Consider the following 19311-nt stretch of genomic DNA (forward strand, 5'->3'; position numbering starts at 1 on the left):
TGCAAAAATTGTTTTGTTTACTTTTCCCGTAGCCATTTTGTTATTTCAAAAGTTTCTCATATCACTATATAAACTCCATTTATACGATAATTGTCTATTGTGTGTGTGCGTGTGGATGTCCATTAATATGCTCTGCTTTTCTTTCTACCCTTGGAATCGTATATTGTGGAAAGAAACTTCATAATATGTTTGTAATTAATGATTAAGATCATCACCGTCGTTATAGAATATAGTAAAATAAAATCAAGGCAATAATGAGAAAAAGACATTTTATTACAATACAATTATTTTAAACAACCGAGGCACGCTCTATTAAAATTCATCACACACTCAAGCCAATGTATAAAACGAATTTCAACATATTTATCCAATTATATGTACATATATAGTAAAAAAAATCTATTCGGTAAATAATAACAAAATGAAGATTGAGAATTTTATGCTTTTTAATAAAAAAAATAATAATTTAATTTATAAATTTGAACTCTGTTTTTCGACAGCGTCCCTAAAAACATATCGGATTTGATCGACCAGGCACTTGTATCCACGATTACGTCTTGACTAGGTATACGTAGAGACCAAGCTTTCGTCTGCTTGGTGACGCTCCATATGTTCACTTCAAACTTCAAACGTGGTTATATATATTGCATCTTTGTGCTACATTGGCCTGAGAATCCACAGTACACAATATTTTTAGAATAAGGTATTTGATCGCTGGGTCTCCTCGACACGAGCAGATGTTCGGTGACTGGATCATAGTTCAAATTTGTAAATGAACCGTCTATATCCAAAATTTTTTCAATCCAAGATTTGAGCTCCCCTCCTTCTTGCCCGTATTATATGATAATTTAATTTGCTTATCCAGAGAGACACTCATTAAAAGTCTGAGTATGAGATGGCTCTTATTTCTTTGCTATGTAAATTTGTTATTTTTTCTAGTTTGAGGGTTTCGCGATCTAACTGTCTGAAGCTGTATCCTGGAAATAAACTATTATCTATGATTTGCGTCATGATTGAGGAATTGGCATGATTTTCGGTAGATCTTTATTTTGTCTAAATTCAATTCTTGGTTGAAACGTAATTTTTGTATTTCACCAGCTTTCCTTACATTTTCTAATTTGGCTATCTCCAATTCTGCCCGCAGTGCTTCGCATTCTGAATTATCAATGCATGAAACAGAAGTCGCGTATATGTACCTTATATCCTGTAAGCTGGCTTGAGCTTTGCAAAAAGGACAATATCTGTTCGGTCGTGGAGTTAGCCATCTGTTAATACACGATCCACCGAATAAATGTCCACAACTGAGGGATGCGAGACGATGTTCACCGCTATTTGTCCACGGCTCAAAACAAATCAGACATGTGTTTACCTCGTTGGAGGTTTGATCCGAGTCTATTTTGGCACATTTGGCTGGTGGTTCTCCAGTATCATCACCGTTTAGGTCTCTCGAATTTGAATTTGGTTGGTCGTGAGTGACAACGGTGTTGGAAGTGGAAATGTTCGCCATCGCTATAGAACTATGGCTGATAGTTGATGGAGTGTCCAAGGAAATTACGGCCATGTCTGATTGAGAAGTGCTATCATCGGTATCAGTATGAACATTTTCAATATCATCGTGAGTTTCAATATTTCCAGTAGAAATACTGACATGCGAAAGTGATGAATTTGACCTTGGATTATTGACATCAGTGTCGGATATTGTGGGAGTGTTTGCCATCTCTATAGAGAAATAGCTGATAGTTGATGGAGTGTCTGAGTCATTTTCGTCCACGTCTGATTGAGAAGTGCTAGCATTGCTGGTTAGATCTGGTTGACTAACGACTATATCTGGCGAATCTATCTCTTGGTCTGGTGATGCAGGATCACACGAACAACTGCTTTCTGATGGTATTGGAAACACATTTTCATTTCTTCTGCGAAAATATCCAAGAAAACTTTGAAGTTTATCGTAAGTTCTACTATTTACTGTGGGAGTGTTCGCCATCGCTATGGAAATATGGTCGATAGTTGATGGAGTGTCCAAGGAAGTTACGTCCACGTCTGATTGAGAAGTGCTATCATCGGTATGAACATTTTCAATATTTCCAGTAGAAATACTGGCATGCTGGCATGGTGATGAATTGGTCCTTGGATTATTGACTACCGATAAATTTTCATCACTGGATTCGCTATGAATTGAAAACGGTATTGGAGAAGAAACAATCTCTATAGATGCATTTTCGGATGAAAAATAGTCATTTGATTCTTCTTCTTCCCATGTTTCAGATTCATGTTGATTAGAGGATTCCACGGTTGGGGTCATTTCCACATCCTGTTCACTTTCATTTACATTAATTTCATCCATTTTTACAAAATTAGCACCATCCTGAAACAAATTATCAATAATTTAACATATATATAAGTAATGTACCGAAAATTTATTATAATGTAAGAAGATAAAATAATACAAACGGTACTAGTGTTTGTGAGCCTTTCAAAAGTCAAATATTTATTTCACGAAAGGAATCGCAACAATCTGTAAAACAATAATACCACAGAAATTAGTGTAAAGTATAATATTGATTTATCTTTTTAATTATATAAAACAGTTTTCAAGTACTAGGAAGACTTCCATTATCTATTTTAGAAAAATCACTAGATAGTGAATGTTAATTTTGGACGTTTAATATTAAATTATAGCCAAAAAAGACGTCTCCGGAGGATATTGCTTATGTTATGTAGAGCGCCTTATGTTATGTAGTTGGGGGGGGGGGGGGGGTTCCAAACTTTTGATCCAAGACGTAGTATACATTTCTATAGAAAATGATCGTAGTATACATTTCTATAGAGAACTATTGGGGATAAAAGGGATAAAAGTCCATAAGATTTACACATTAATCAAGTGTAATGGTCCCCATAGGTACATTTTAATTATTAATGTAATAAAATTTCCTGCTTACAATAATTGGATATTGTTAAGCATACTCAAAAACTCTATAAATACAAAAGTATTGCTGTAGAAGGAATTGTACCAAAAGTTTAGCATGATTGGGCACAAAATGGTTTCATCAACGATATGACCTGTATTTTAGAAAAAAAATACGATACTAAGTATTTTTCCTATGATGGATGATAATGCATACTTGTACTATAGGTATATATTATCGCTTATATATTAGCAAAAACACAAAAGTAAATAATATTTCAATAGATAAGTTATCATATTGTTTGTACTATCGGTAATTTATGCCAAAGGTCCTTTCGCTAGGGTTGCCAACATTGTATCGATGCTGACCCGTAGAATTTTTTTTGTGGATATGGGGGTGGGTTAATCTAAAAAAAATCTTAGCAATTTTAGAAATTTAAAAATAAAATATTTAAGTTATATTATTTTTCAGCTTGCGCACATTTAATTAGCGACTTATGTTCTGGAGCTTTTGAAAATGTGTAAAAATTTTCGCAATCCATATCAAAACTAATCCGAATTCCCAGTTCGGACTTAACTAAATTTAAGCGCATTTTATTTCTGCCGTTCCTCCAAATGGATTCCATTATAGAAAAAATGCATTGCTGATCGGTATGGACAAAACTTTCGATACTATTTTTTTACATTCTGACAGCCAAATTATCAATAGGCTTAGAGAAATTATAATATGAACACAAGAGTTAGATTCGCGCACTTTTGACCAAGATTTTAGTTTTATTTATTTTTTTAATTGATTATTTCGATTGTAACTATTTCAACTTATTGAAGATATTGCTGATATGATATTTAATGGTGTATGGCGTATGAAATAAGATACCTGCATTTTGGGTCGAGCACTCATGGGCACTTATAGAAACTTTTAACTTTAAACGCACCTTTTAAAAAAGGTAAAATAATAATTATATTAACTTGAAGTACACTTCGCAATACGACTTTCATAAACGGCCAACCTCCGACGACTGCATAACACAATAGGCCGAAGATAAGAGAGTATGGAAATCAGACCGCTTGCTCTCACCTTTCGTCTTTCACACATGCTTATCACCTAACACTTGAGTACGCGAAAGGGACAAAAGTCCACCGCGCGTGCCTGGCCGACACTTATATTTGCCTCTCATTTACTCGCCAAAGCAACGGTCAAAACCTATTATTTCGTATACAATAATGGAATCGCCTGCACTAATTTTTGTTTCTTTACATTTTTCCTACCACGAATGACAGAATTTGACCACTGACCCGGAGGTTTTGTTTGTAAACCCTGAGCTCGGAGATCGACGCCAAACCTGGAACAAAAATGACTGTGTTGGCAACCCTACTTTTTGCTGAAACCTTAACCTACGTGCTGAAAGATGAAATTTCAGCGAATGTAAATTAATTGATATATGAATATACAGCAATTGTAGTCACTTGAGAAGTGTGTAGGACATGCATTTATGTACATATCTTATAAAATAAATTTGAATTCATATTGAAATATAAACGTTATGTCAAATTGCTGCCATTTCGTGTAGACCAGTGGTTCTTAGCCTGAGTTCGACCGAACCCCAGGGGTTCGGTGAGTCAGTCTCAGGGGTTCGGCGGATGTCAAGACACACACCCGACTCATATGATTTGGGTGCCAATTAAGAAGGATTCCAATTAAGAAGGGTTCGGTGAATGCGCATATGAAACTGGTGGGGGTCAGTACCTCCAAAAAGGTTAAGAACCACTGGTGTAGACTGATGGGCGCTATAATATTATTTTAGCGACCATAAACAGATCACATATAATATAATTATATTGGTCATAAAAAAACTTTTCAACGAAACCCCCCGTTTTAACATTTTTTTTGTTATTATTTCATTCGATATGAAAGTTTAAGTGACAGGGAAAATGGGAAGGGGAGGGGTGGGCGAAGATGTTGAACTAGAGGTTTGCTTTGGGCTGTCACCAGGGAAAGATCGTATTGAGGGAATGGGGCGGTCGACACCTACATATTGCTGACAATATTTTCCATAACCACTCCCAAAATAGCAACCACAGGTTGCAATATGGGAACTGGATATGGAAAATATTGTAAGTAATATTGTTGGTGTCGACGGCTCCAATGCCTGTGGCCCCATACATCAAGGGGGACATTTTTATTTAGTGGCAGAAAGAATTAAGAAGGGGGGGGGGGCACCGTCACGCATTATGGTCGTGACGAATGGGCCGTTTCTTAGATAGTTCTGTAGGAATACATTATAACTAATGCCTGGACCCTGAGGGGACTGTTTATTGTTCAAATGTTGTAAATACATTGTGAAGGGTTTGCTGAACCTTTTTTACAAAGGATTTACAACAATTGAACATTAAACGGCACGCTTCCGGTCTTACCTCTAATTATAACCGCACTATATCCCGCGCTCAAACACAGACGTCGATTCGCAGCTGCAAAACCGAACGATTTCTACACGCCACGATATACCAACAATCAATTCAAGCGTAACGAGAATACATTGTGACATTACGAAATCTCATGACTCTGCAAAACAAACGAAGTCATGACGCCGCAGAACAATAGATAATAAAATAAGCCAATGCAAGCAGAATGACAAGAAAATTCCACATACGCGAGCAAACGGGTAACCCGAGACGAGTGGAAACACAAAACGCGAACGACATTCTTTGCACACGATCCCAAGTGCAGCTGCACCACGCGAACTTCGGACAGGGATATTTGAACACGGCCGCGTACATCAGATCTGATACGCCGGATCGTATATAAACCACCGCACCAGCTCCAGACGCAAGAGTGAACATCGGGAGTTTAGCCAGGTCACTTCTCCGCCTTATAAATGGTGATCCCCACGCAGTGGTATCACCCTAATGGTTTCCGGAAACCCGTTGTTAAAAATCAAGTTTCCTGAATCCCGTTATTTAATTTAAAAATTCATATAATTTTTGTTAAAAATTATACAAACCTTGAAAATTTAATGAACTGTCATGTATTAGTGCCTTGGATGAAAAAATAACGTATATATACATATTTTTTCAAAATAATTGAAAACAAATTTTGAAACCCGTTGTTCCAAAATTGGGGTGATCTGACGGTCTCCGTGACGAGTCAGAATGTTAAATTACAGAAAACACAAATATCGAAAGATCTTAAGTCGAAAGATAAAAAAAGGGTGCATGGTAAACGGTACATACTTAATTTGCGCGAGCAGGGTACAACAGGAACAAGAGGAACAGGCTTTTCCTCCCGTATTCTGCGCGCGGAAATTAATACGTAATTATTACATTACATGTAATAATTTTTTTTACATGTAATATAAATTATAAATTTTATACCCTGATATTTTTGAATATTTTTACTAATTTTTTGAGTACTTTTACTCTAGAGAATCTAGGTTTTTTGTTTTTCTCAGAAACATTTTGGTTTTTTGAACTGAAATTTCATATCTAGAAGTTAAAGCTGAATACCAAGTTAAGTATATGAATATTTAAATTTTCCTTTTATTTTATTCAAACTAAAATCCTGTTCCAAATTTAAATTTGCAAAAATTGTTGTTTTTTTTTCCAGGAGCCATTTGTTATTTCAAGTGTTTCTCATATCACTATATAAGCTCCATTTATATAATAATTGTCTATTGTGTGTGTGCGTGTGAATGTCTGTTAACATGCTCCGCCTCTCTTTCTCCCCTTGGAATCGTATATTGTGGAAAGAAACTTCATAATATGTACATATGTTTGTAATTAATGATTACGATCATCACCGTCGTTATAAAATATAGTAAAATAAAATCAAGGCAATAATGAGAAAAAGACATTTTATTACAATACAATTATTTTAAACAACCGAGACACACTATTAAAATTCATCACATACTGAAGTCAAATGTATAAAACGAATTTCAACATATTTGTCCAATTCTATATAGTAAAAAAATTCTATTTGGTAAATAATAACACAGCGATTATAAAAATTAACAACAAAATGGCAATTGAGAATTTTATGCTTTTAATAAAAAATTAATAATTTAATTTATAAATTTGAACTCTGTTTTTCGACAGCGTCCCTAAAAACATATCGGAATTGATCGACCAGGCACTTGTATCCACGATTACGTCTCGACTAGGTAGAGACCTAGCTTTCATCTGCTTGGTGACGCTCCATATGTTCACAGCGGCATCTGCCTCATTGTACATAGAAAAAAGGTGGTCATCGTCGATGCTGAATTGGCAAGATTTAGAAATGATCGCTTGAGTGGAAGCAACTTCAAACGTGTGAATTATGTTGCATCTTTGTGCTACATTGGCCTGAGAATCCACAGTACACACAATGTATTTAGAATAAGGTATTTGATTGCTGGGCCTCGTCGACACGAGCAGATGTTCGGTGACCGGATCGTAGTTCAAATTTGTAAATGAACCGTCTATATCCAATTTTTCAGATTTGTACTCCCCCCCTTCTCTTGTGTGGATTCGCAGCGATTGAAGCTGGCATGTCACTATCCCTCGTGGGATACATTCTACCGACATGACTGTGGAAAAGTCGCCATTGACTTGTATCCTCGATAGGCATGATCGTGTTTGCCGAATATCGTAATGCATTATGACTCCGTTGCCTCCGACGTATAATCTTGAGGGGTGCTCTCTGTCCCAACAACATGACCAAAGACGCTGCTCTGTTGTGATGCCTACACTTTCAATGCCCGTATTATTTGATATTCTAATTTGCTTATCCAGAGAGACACTCATTAAAAGTTTATTATTGTCTGAGTATGAGACGGCTCTTATTTCTTTGCTATGTAAATATGTTACTTTTTCTAGTTTGAGCGTTTCGCAATCTAATTGTCTTAAGCCGTATCCTGGAAACAAACTATTATCGATCATTTGCGAAATGAATAAGGAATCGGAATGTTTGTTGTACGCAAAAACACGACATTCGCCTTTTTTTGCAATTTCAAAATTTTTCAACATGCTGAAAGTCCATTTGCTATTTTTACGTACGTTTACACATTTTGAAATGTGTACTTCCAAGAACTTTATCTTTTCTAAGTTCACTTCTTGGTTTAAACGTAATTTTTGTATTTCACCAGCTTTCCTTACATTTTCTAATTTGGCTAGCTCCAATTCTGCCCGCAGTGCTTCGCATTCTGAATTATCAATGTATGATACAGACGTCGCGTATATATACCTTATATCCTTCAAGCTGGCTTGAGTTTTGCAAGAAGGACAATATCTGTTCGGCCGTGGAGTTAGCCATCTGTTAATACACGATCCACCGAATAAATGCCCACAACTGAGGGATGCGAGACGATGTTCACCGCTATTTGTCCACGGCTCAAAACAAATCAGACATGTGTTTACCTCGTTGGAGGTTTGATCCAAGTCTATTTTGGCACATTTGGCAGGCGGTTCTCCAGTGTCATCACCGTTAAGGTGTCCCGAATTTGGATTTGGCAGGTTGTTAGTGACAACAGTGTTAGATATTGTGGGAGTGTTAACCATCGCTATAGAAATATGGCTGATAGTTGGTGGAGTGTCTGAGGCATTTTCGTCCACATCTAATTGAGAAGTGCTAGCATCGGTGGCTAGATCTGGTTGACTAACGACTATATCTGCCGAATCCATGTCTTGGTCTGGCGATGCAGGATTTGAATAGTTACGTTCGGTTATATTAGAATCTAATGAATCGTCATACAAATTGAACGAAAAACCGCCTTCTGCCGGTACTGAAAACACATTTTCATCGCTGTTGTGGAAATATCCAAGAAAATTTTCAAAATTATCGAAAGTTTCACTATTTACAGTAGAAATACTGGCATGCGACAGTGATGAAATGCTCCTTGGATTAGTGACTACCGATAGATTTTCTTCACTGGATTCAATATGAATTGTAATCGGTATTGGAGAAGAGACAATCTCTATAGATGCATTTTCGAATGACAAATTGTCACTTGAATCTTCGTCTTCCCATGTTTCAAATTCATGTTGATTAGAGGAGTCTACGGTTGGGGTCAATTCCAAATCCTGTTCACTTTCATTTACATCAATTTCATCCATTTCTACAAAACTAGCACCATCCTGAAACAAATTATCAATAATTTAACGTAAATGTAAGTATGAATGTACAGAAAATTAATTATAATGTAATAAGATCAAATAATACAAACGGTAATAGTGTTTGTGAGCCATTCAAAGTCAAATATTTATTTCACGAAAGGAATCGCAACAATCTGTAAAACAATAATACCACAGAAATTAGTATAAAGTATAATACTGATTTAACTTTTTAATTATATAAAACAGTTTTCAAGTACTAGGAAAACTTCAAAATATTACAATCTATGCTTGAAAAATCACTAGATGGTAAATGTTAATATTAAATTATAGCCAAAAAAGACGCCTCCAGAGGATATTGCTTTAGCTATAATGTTTTTATTTAAAAGCCAATTGTTGCAGCTCAACTGGCAGGAATTAAAATAACGATCAATAGTATATGGTACATAGATTTAGATAACAAAAATATCAGATTGGGTAGCCATTGAATTGATAAATAAAAAATATCAAAGTAAAGATCCCACGGAAATGTCAAATGTAATTTTAGGAAAGAAATCGTCATCATTGTATTTTATAGCATCAAGTATTGGAAAGGAATGTGAGTAGGAATAGGTTATCAAGGATGTCACCGTTGTTGTGTACATATGATAGTATGCTGGAGTCTCACCCTTAAAGTACAGACGATGGGATGTTTTGTAAATGTTGAGGATTATGTGGTACGACTGTAAGAATTCGTCTGTTTATATATCCTATGATCAAGATCAAAAACAATCCAATAGTGTCAGGATGACGTTTGGGGAGAACGAGAACAGCTGAGGTCACATTCTATTGTCCGCTGTTGTGATTTACAGATTATGATGACAGGCAATGCAGCCTGTTCCTGGAGGAGACTGATAACTGTGACTAATTAGAAGGAGACACACGGCACTGGGCGAATTAATTACCAACTTCGGTTTTAAAAAGTTGACGTACTGAATGCACGACGGCAGCCTAAACTTTCGTTTTAGTGACCATGCCCCTAAATATTGTTTTTCTTTTTTTACGGTGTTTATTGATTTTTTAAATAGCCACGATAATTAATAATATCGCCAATATATTGGTCTGCGTAAAAACAATATTAAATAATGTAATCGTAATATGTTTAAATTAAAAAGTTGAAAATTCGAATTTCGAAGATGAGGGATATTATGTCGAAATTTGAAATTGAATACAATTTTAGTTGACGTGTCGTATATTTATGGTTTTGTACTTGAAATTTATTCGTCCAGGAAAATGATTGTAAATTACATACAATTATTGCATATTTTTTAATTAATATATTATTTGATAGCCAGCAGCATACCTCGGTCGTTAAGTTTCTGCTTAGCGTCGAGAGGCACCGGGTTCGATTCGATGAGCTGACCTCGATTGAAAAGTATTTTTCTGAGTACATTTCAGTGGCGGCTCGTGATAATTTTTAGTGGCGGGGCTGCACTGAAAAGATGTCTAAAAAATGTCACCATAATTATTCTATCATGTCATAACAGGACAAAATAAGCACAATTTTTGGCGTACGACCACTTACATGTGGATTTAAGTATTATTGAAAAAAAAAACTAGCAAAATTCACCACCCATTAAAGGGGTGCGTCCAAACGCGATGAAGATTTCGAAAAATACGCTGGTACTCCAGTAAGATTGCTAAAAAAAATTCGTTCTTGCTGGTTTCGCGACGCGGATTAAAAAAAAACCCCAAAACCTTTCAAAAACTTAACCCCCTAATTCGTAACGAAAAACATTAACCTGTTGACAATGCATCGATACATCGGTTGTTTCATCTGCCATAACAGCTAGATAAGTTGCTTTTTTTATTTCAGCACTTATTTGTTCCCTACACACGTTCAAAATACAATCTAAAAGTTAATTTTGAATAGTTTTTGATGTCCCTTTAAAAACCGAAGAAGTTTGAAAATGTTTTTTTAAAGAATCGTCGAAATTTTGTGAATATTCTAGAAGCCCCCGAAAAACTCCTGGATTTTTTGAATTATCTGTTTCATCGTGTCCCCTCATTGGCATTTCAAATTTACCGCAAAATTTAACGCAATCAATAATTTTAAATAAAACATCCCGATTTTTTTTTGACGTTTTCGTTATGCTTATCTATTTCCCGCCGACAAGCTTCCCAAAATCGTGAGATTACACACATTTTTTAAGTGTTCGACACTTCCCTCGTGTTTTTAAATTAATCGTTTAAATGTTTCAAGTCAATAACTCCTGTTTTCGTCCAAGATGCTTCGCCTGGCGACTCGCCTCCAAACAAAAGACACGGATAACAAAATAACGCGTTTCTTTCTGTACATTTCGTTAGCCAATTGTATTTTTTTATAAATGTCTGGATTAAATTTTCGTGAGTAACTAAAAGATCTACTAGTTGCAGGCTGTGAAATAATTAAATTGGGCGTGAGGCAGCCTAATGCTTTTATAGCGAATTTTTCGGTAAGTTCTAGTCGCGAAAAGTGCAAATTTTGTAAATATTTTACTGAATTCTTTTGTTCTTCCATTTTTAAAAGAAAAAAAATCTTAATATATTTAAATAAAAATTACGAGAAAAAGTTAAACAGATTTGAAAAAAGTTTGCTGTTATCAAAATGAAAACGACTCACCGAAGATTTGATGAGGGCTCGTACACAACCAATTAAGAGTAACGAAAACGAATAAAGCTGTGATCGTGCGATTCAAATAATCAAATGTAAGATCAAGCGCGCGAAATCTTAAACAAACTGACAGATGAATGTCGTTTAACAGGCGAAGGCTGCCGACTGTCCAGCCCAAAACGGCAGAGTGAGTGAAAGAGAAAGAGCTATCTGCAGTTGCAAATAGCTCTTTCTCTTTGTCGTTCCGAAACTCTGGGCTGCGCAGCGTTCAGCGCGGCGCTGTAACACTTTAAAGCCAGTACAGCAACATTTTAATTCATCTGTCACCATACAAGTTAGTGGGGTCTTCGAAACGGTCAACATTACTTACAATATCACCCTTTTGGATATGGGTGATATTGTAAGTAATATTTACTCTGTCGAAGGCCCCAATAGTTCGTCCATCCAACTAATAAAAAAAATATCATTAATAAATAAAATATTAAATGTATTATTAAACATATATCTTAGAATTTTATAGGAGGGGCTGCAGCCCGGCAGCCCATTAAGACGAGCCGCCACTGGTACATTTGTAGTGCTGCTGGTCAGACTTAGATATTTGTGCTCCAGGTCGATCGTTTCCTATCAGAGTTTGCCAATTTTCTCTGATTTCATTGTTGAAACGGTACCTGTTTAAAAATTGGCTAAAAATCCTTCCTACCTACTATTTCACCACTATTTGATTAATGTACAATTCATAGATGTCTCGTTAATTTGCGAGTTTTTCAGTGTCTCGTAATTCAACGACTTGTAATAAAAATGCTGTATTGTAATTGTAATTTGTAATTGGCCAGGAAGGCGCATTGGGGTTTACCTGTAAGGCCTTCCTGTTATATACATATGTATGTAAAAAAAAATCTATTGATGAAGTGAACTTTTTAAAATAAATGAATCCTGAAACGATTAATTTGAGGAATCAAAAGGAGGAAAAGAGTAATTTACAAAATAATAAGATTTAAAATATTTATTGAGTTGACAACGAATAAATGAAATGATTATTATTAAGTCTTCCATAAATTTATTATATGTATGTACTTACATGTATAGAATTATATTTATAAAAGCTTTGAAAGGTATATTTTCAAGTTAAAATATAAATTTTTCATTTATTCAAGAAAATTATGTACCAAAAATATTAATTAATTGTGAGATTTTAATGCAGATTTTAAAGCTTTTTGTGTTTTGCTCTAAAATAAATATAATTTTTATACAAATTAAAAATATAATATTTAGGTCTAAATATATATGTACATACTCGTACATACAAACATGCAGAGCACTTTCCTATGAGAATTTTATTGTAATTAAATAAATGAATAGATATATAAGTATCGATTATTAAAATCAATCATTATATTTAGTGGTATTCCTCATGATTAATAAAAATTTATATTCACATTATGTTGATACATGTTGTATGTACATATATTAAATTAATACCATATTTATTTACCAATATTGTATATAAATAAATACTGAATTGAATTGAGTAATAATACTATCAATTAAACACCGACAAATTTGTGATAAAGATGTTTAAAAATTATTTAAAAATTTAAATTCCAACGAACTTCTTAAATTACTTTTTTATTTTTTTAACAATTCGAAATTATTTTTTTAACAATTAGAAACTTGGGATTTTTGTTTTATTTCATAGTTAATAGAGTTGAAAATATAATATGCAAAAAATAAAATGATTTAATCATTTCAAAAAGAACAAAAAAGCTTAGGAATGTAGATAACAATTTAATTATGTGAGTACATACATACATATGTATCTACTATCTATAGATACATATGTTTTATTCATAATCATAGAATACATACAGATATATTATAACAACTTTAATCACTTTATGTGACTTTGTAATAAAGTTGATTATATAAAAGTAATATCAGAATAGTGATGGGCTAATTACACTTTATTTAATCAATACAATCTCAAAAAATCTTGAAAATACATGATTTTGATATCTTATAATAAGACGCAATAGTTTTTAATTATTAATTGAATTATTATTATTTAATAAATTGAAAGTGAAACGACCAACTTATCATAATCAATATATTCAATTATTTCACAATGGTTTTGTCGTACGTATATATAAATACTTAACATACTGAATTAAAAATGTTTTTGAATCAGGATATAATTTTTATTATTTGGAAAAATATAGACATTAATTTTTATTACCGTAATGAATCAGAAGACGATATATGTATGTAATTACTATACATTTTACATGTCGTAAGAATCATTGAAATAATTTTTGATTAAGTGTGGTTCTTGTCGATACCATATTGTTTAAACTTTTAATTTGCATTATTATTTTGACGAAATTTAACATTATAATCTCAATGCATTACATATTTTCAATGAGTAATAAACAGAGTACCTTATGTTCAATTATGTTTTTTGGGAGGCTTCCAAAATTTTGATCCAATACTGATCGTAGTATACATTTTTATAGAAAAATTACCGCACTACAAAATGTTCTAGTATTTTAAATGCGCAAAATTTCCACATAAGATTTACACATTAATCAAGTGTAATGGTCCAAATAGGTACATTTTCATTATTAATTTAATTAAATTTCGTGCTTACAATAATTAGTATAATATTAAGCACACTCAAAATCTATATAAGTATTGCTGTAGAAGGAATTCTATTAAAAGCTTAGCATGATCGGGCACAAAATGGTTTCATCAACGATATGGCCTGTATTTTAGAAAAAAAATTACAATACTAAGTATTTTTCCTTTGATGGATGATAATGGATATATGTATGAACTATATTCAATATTTATTATCGCTTACATACTACCAAAAACACAAAAGTAAATTATATTTCTATAGATAAGTTATCATATTGTACTATCCATAATATGTCAAAGGTACGCCTTTCACTGAAACCTCAACTGAAATGCTGAAAGATGAAATTTCAGCGAATGAAAGTTGATTGATATGTGAATATACAGCAATTGTAGTCACTTCATAAATGTGTAGGACTTCGTATGCATGTATCTCATAAAATAAATTTGAATTCATATTGAAATATTTTATTTTATTTTTTATCGATTAATCATGGTGAATTTGTAAAAAACAGCCAAGTTAACAGTTAACAATTAACTTAGGTCTAGTTCGTCGCGACCCCCGTAACCGAGGAAGCGGTGCAGCGAATGAAAAAAGATATGTAAAATGTTAATGGTACCACCCAGTGAGTTTAGAAAACGGAGGCCACGAGGAATGGGAGAATTATAATATGCCACGGTTCTTCCCTGAGGAATATGAAATAGGGGATGATGGCTGGTCCAGATAAAACTTTCCGGAGGTTGAAGGCCAATCTAAGGCAGAATGTACTGGCACGAGACAAAATCTCCAAATTTAGAAAATAGGATTATGGCAACACTCCTCCCTTGTTCAAGAGAAGTGTAGCCGACCATACCCATAACAAATCTTGAAGTAAATAAATATGGTTAAGTCCCATACTGCTCTTTATAAAGAAGCCGGAGAAAGCGTCTTTGGATAAGCTCTGATAGACTGACTTTTGGCTGAAGAAATCCAGATCATAGATGCGTACTCCATGATACTTCTCACCAGAGCATTGTACCATAGCCTCAAAACAGTGGGCAATGCCGGGAATCGCGAAAACCAAACCCTATCATCCTCGAAGCTGAGCAATCCACTCTGAAAAGTTACCTCAAGATCAGCAGTAGATTCAACACAGTTTAATTCAGAATTACCAGCAAGATAAGGAAAGGTACGAATAGGGATATATCTAGATCTAAAGTAGCACATTATCTTCCATTTGGAGATATTGAGAGGCAAACGGTTAGTTAAAGACCAAGCATGAAGAGCATTTAAATCTTCTTGTAAAAGCTCGAAAGATCGCTCAGAATCTATACTCAAATAGAACTTTAAATCATCCGCATATAGTGAAAAGCAACAATTGACCAAGTGTTAGCCAATATCATTAACAACTAAATTAAAGAGCAAGGGTCCGAGGTTAGAACCTTGGGAAACCCCGGACCCAGCAACATAGATATGGGAGAGAGAGGTATCAAAGACAACAAACTGATGACGATTTATGATTTAAAAAATTGCAACAACTTGTCAAAAAAGCCATGAACGGACATTTTCTTTAGTTAAAAACCGTAACGTCAAAAATCATATAAACGACATGTCAAATTGCTGCCATTTCGTGTAGACTGATGGACGTTATAATATCATTTTAGCGACCATAAACACATCACATATATAATTATATTAGTTATAAAAAAAACTCCCTTTTTTAACCATATTTTTTTTGTTATTATTTAATTCAATTTCGATATGAAAGTTTAAGTGACAGGGAAAGTGGAAAGGGGAGGGCTGGGAGAAGATGTTGAACTAGAGATTTTCTTTGGGCTGTCGTCCACTAATGCGTGCTCGATTTGTCACCAGGGAACGGTCGTATTGAGGGAATGTCTGTGGCCCCATACATCAAGGGGGACATTTTTATTCCTTAGTGGCAGAAAGAGGAGGGGGGGGGGGAGGGGGCACCGTTACGCGTTATGGTCGTGACGAATGGGCCGTGTCTTAGATAGTTCATTTCGGGGAAACCCAAGATGGATGACCGAATGTCGAAATTCCACCATCACGTACTAACTTTCGTGTGCCACATTGTGCCGGTAAGGATTAAATTGTCCTGCAGGAAATCTGACAATTGCGAAAAAATGTTTTCATTTGGAAATAAACCTCAGTCTAAGTGTTTTATAATATACATAAATAAATAAAAATTAAATATGTTGCCATCTGTAATTTTAAATAATTTTCGACAGTTGTGTTTTTATGCCTTTCACTTTTTGCATATTGATGGTTTGGGTTGATGTGAAATAAAAAGGTTTATTTTACTGATAATTTTTTTTTTAAATTAATCGGAATATAATGATGAAATTTTTTTTATCGAATAATAACATTTGTCCGAAATATATGTATCTGTACAATAATATGTTTATTTCAACGTGCACGATTTAAGACTTTTTCGTGAATGGGTACAGTGTTTTTATCTTACAATGGCGTATTTTTATCTCACAATTCACACTAGCAATATAGCACATTTTCTTCCCTAGAAAAAGTCTTCATTAATGTACTCAAAATATAATATGTTTTCAATTATTAGCACTAATACACTCATATTTACATATTTACAAATTCAACCAATTTTTAATTTTTGGGTGTGACCAGTTTTTTCGTGACCAATTTTCGGGTGTGACCAGTTTTAGGGTGTGACCAGTTTTAGTGTGACGGGTGATCACGTGTGACCGATCTAGAGCGACCGGTTGTCCTGTGACTGGTTCACATTTGACTAGTAAATCACCGAACCGAATCGCATTCATCTATGTTGCCAGTGAATTTATCAATTTGAAATTGCCACATGAAAAAAAAACAAATTCCGGTGCCGGCTTAGCGTGCAGTCTACCTGCTTCTTGCAATCTACCATGATTTACATCTATGTACATATGTATACATAAAATAACATTTTTGTATACATGTATACAAATTACAAACTCCTGTTCAAGCAGACGAAAATTAAAAAAAAAACCGATTTGGTCAAATGAGGATCGGTTAAACGAAATGGATTTTTGTTTTCTATCTAATATATAAATTCGAAAGAGACTTTAAATGTACATATGTAAGGTTTAAAGGATTGGTGGAGGCATCGAAAACAAATACATAAAAGTTTTGTTGACGACGATATCGATATCGTTGAATATTATTTTTTTCTATTAGATTGTTTTGCCATGCTTAAGCTGTTTATATTACAAATACCGAGCGAAGCCGGGTAAAACCACTAGTTTATTATATTTAAAACCTAGTAGATAGAGTTTAAGAAATTCGCTTTCGTGAGATAAATACACTGTATTAAATCGATATTGTGTCTACTTGGAAAAAGGGTTCTTAACTGTCCTATATATTAACTACATGTCCTATATGTATATGTATATTAACATCTTCGTGCAGTTTGAATTTTTATTGCATATTTATAAAAGATAGCAAAATGCAAGAACAACGAACAACTTCGTTTCTACATAATAGCACTATTTCTCAGTATGTTCTTAGTTAAGTGGTTACATACTTAAACGTCGCGGAGCAAGTGAGATAATAAACATTTGTGGAATTTTCAGAGTTCGTAAATTATGAGGCTACATAGTTTCTGAAGAATTTTGTTGAGTTGCGCCTTACAATATGATATACAATATGACACATACGACAGAAAACTGCGCGCGAGCTAGCGATCGGAATGCTCAGATCGAAGCTTTACATTATTTCCATTAGGATAATTTTCCAAATTTATATATGTAAGATTCAAGATATATAAATGACGAATAATTTTTATACAAACTTTAATTTGAATGTTCAAGTCATACCGTTGTCACGCAAATATAATACTTTATATTAGAATTTAATTTATTAATGTTGAAACAACCTGTACGTGCCATGTATTGTCAGCACTCTTACAATTTGGACCATTGATAGTTCCAATATTTATTTTTAAAATACGACTTTATTTAATACTGATTCACACTGAGCCGATATCGTCCACAAACTAACGCGCGTGAAACGATTAACGAGAAGATGATGAATGTGATTATAAGGCTTCCATTTTATCACACTTGGAATAAATTCAGGCATTTTTATAATAATAACAACAATAACGTGAATAGAAATACGCATTGTTGGAGACGTGTAGATATATGAAGCGAATTTTCATCATTTTCAATCGGTATTGAAACCAACTCCATTTATCTACAGCCTGTATATTAGAGATAAACTTTTTTTTTAGTACACGGTCCCGTTCCGGGATCATAAAGAAGCTACGGATCCCGTATGGTTTATAACACCCACCCTTTCTCCACGAATATTGTTTAAAATTAAAATTTTATGCTACATATTACATACATCAATGTGCCACAGACTAATGTACATATAAAAAACGCATTTTTTATGTACTTCTTTTTAATTGCATGAAGAATAGCATTATTAAGCTATTCCAGGGATATTTTGAATCCTTGATATGGACCTGCAATAAATCAAGGGATCGTTGGCTAAAATCTCCGTTACAAATAATTAAAATCTTAATATAATATTAATTATCACCTACATCAAATAAAGTATTCATGTATTTATAATAATTCGAGAGAAAGAAAAGAATTGAATATATGTACATAAATCCTATTCAATGCCGTTTCACAATCGTATCATAAATCGTCGGTATTATTTTATTTTGATCACTATTATGATTTAACCTTATCTTCATTTATCTAAATAAATATTTGGTTTAATATTATAATTTTTAAATAAGATTTAGAGTCGTTCATATCGAGTGTGCGTCTGATGCTTTCTGTTCGCAACGGAATGTATCATCACTCTTGCGCGTTGTCGGAGTGCGACATCACCAGTCATCCTTATACGATTTGTAGTACAGATGGAGGACCTGTGGTGTAGAGGGACCTGCTTCTTCGTCACCGTCCGTTTTGGCAGTTTCTGATGAGTTCCTGTCGGTGAAAAATTTCACATTATAATTTAAATTCCGTCGATCGGCATTTGGGTAGAGTCAATGGCTCACCTCGTGGCGCCGCCGACTCCGGCAGCGCGAACTGCGGA

General features: G+C 34.0%; 2 protein-coding genes across 3 annotated transcripts; both read right to left on the reverse strand.

Moving 5' to 3' along the window:
- Positions 1–251: 251 nt before the first annotated feature.
- LOC143909418 (uncharacterized) lies at positions 252–5740 on the reverse strand. 2 transcript variants are annotated; one of them, XM_077427399.1, is made up of 4 exons: positions 5557–5740; positions 5321–5468; positions 2452–2515; positions 259–2365 (listed from the first exon to the last, which is right to left on the reverse strand). In XM_077427399.1, exon 4 carries the CDS (start codon positions 2342–2344, stop codon positions 992–994), a length of 1353 nt encoding a protein of 450 aa, XP_077283525.1. In that variant the 5' UTR covers positions 2345–2365; positions 2452–2515; positions 5321–5468; positions 5557–5740; the 3' UTR covers positions 259–991. The 2 variants fall into 2 exon arrangements, with proteins under 2 accessions (XP_077283526.1, XP_077283525.1); XM_077427400.1 differs by lacking the exons at positions 5321–5468; positions 5557–5740 and adding an exon at positions 3783–3928 and having other exon boundaries at positions 252–2365.
- A 998-nt stretch (positions 5741–6738) lies between these two features.
- Positions 6739–9991, reverse strand: LOC143909386 (E3 ubiquitin-protein ligase rfwd3.L-like). Its single transcript, XM_077427342.1, has 3 exons — positions 9660–9991; positions 9106–9168; positions 6739–9016 (listed from the first exon to the last, which is right to left on the reverse strand). The coding sequence occupies exon 3, from the start codon at positions 8993–8995 to the stop codon at positions 6959–6961; it is 2037 nt and encodes a 678-aa protein (XP_077283468.1). The 5' UTR covers positions 8996–9016; positions 9106–9168; positions 9660–9991; the 3' UTR covers positions 6739–6958.
- Between the last annotated feature and the right edge of the window lie 9320 nt (positions 9992–19311).

Source organism: Arctopsyche grandis, chromosome 3, assembly GCF_051622035.1.
Source record: "Arctopsyche grandis isolate Sample6627 chromosome 3, ASM5162203v2, whole genome shotgun sequence".
Lineage (NCBI taxonomy): Eukaryota > Metazoa > Arthropoda > Insecta > Trichoptera > Hydropsychidae > Arctopsyche > Arctopsyche grandis.

Coding starts and splice junctions, on each gene's coding strand:
- LOC143909418 (XM_077427400.1), bottom strand. CDS start 2,344: ATGGATGAAATTAATGTAAATGAAAGTGAACAGGATGTGGAAATGACC.
- LOC143909386 (XM_077427342.1), bottom strand. CDS start 8,995: ATGGATGAAATTGATGTAAATGAAAGTGAACAGGATTTGGAATTGACC.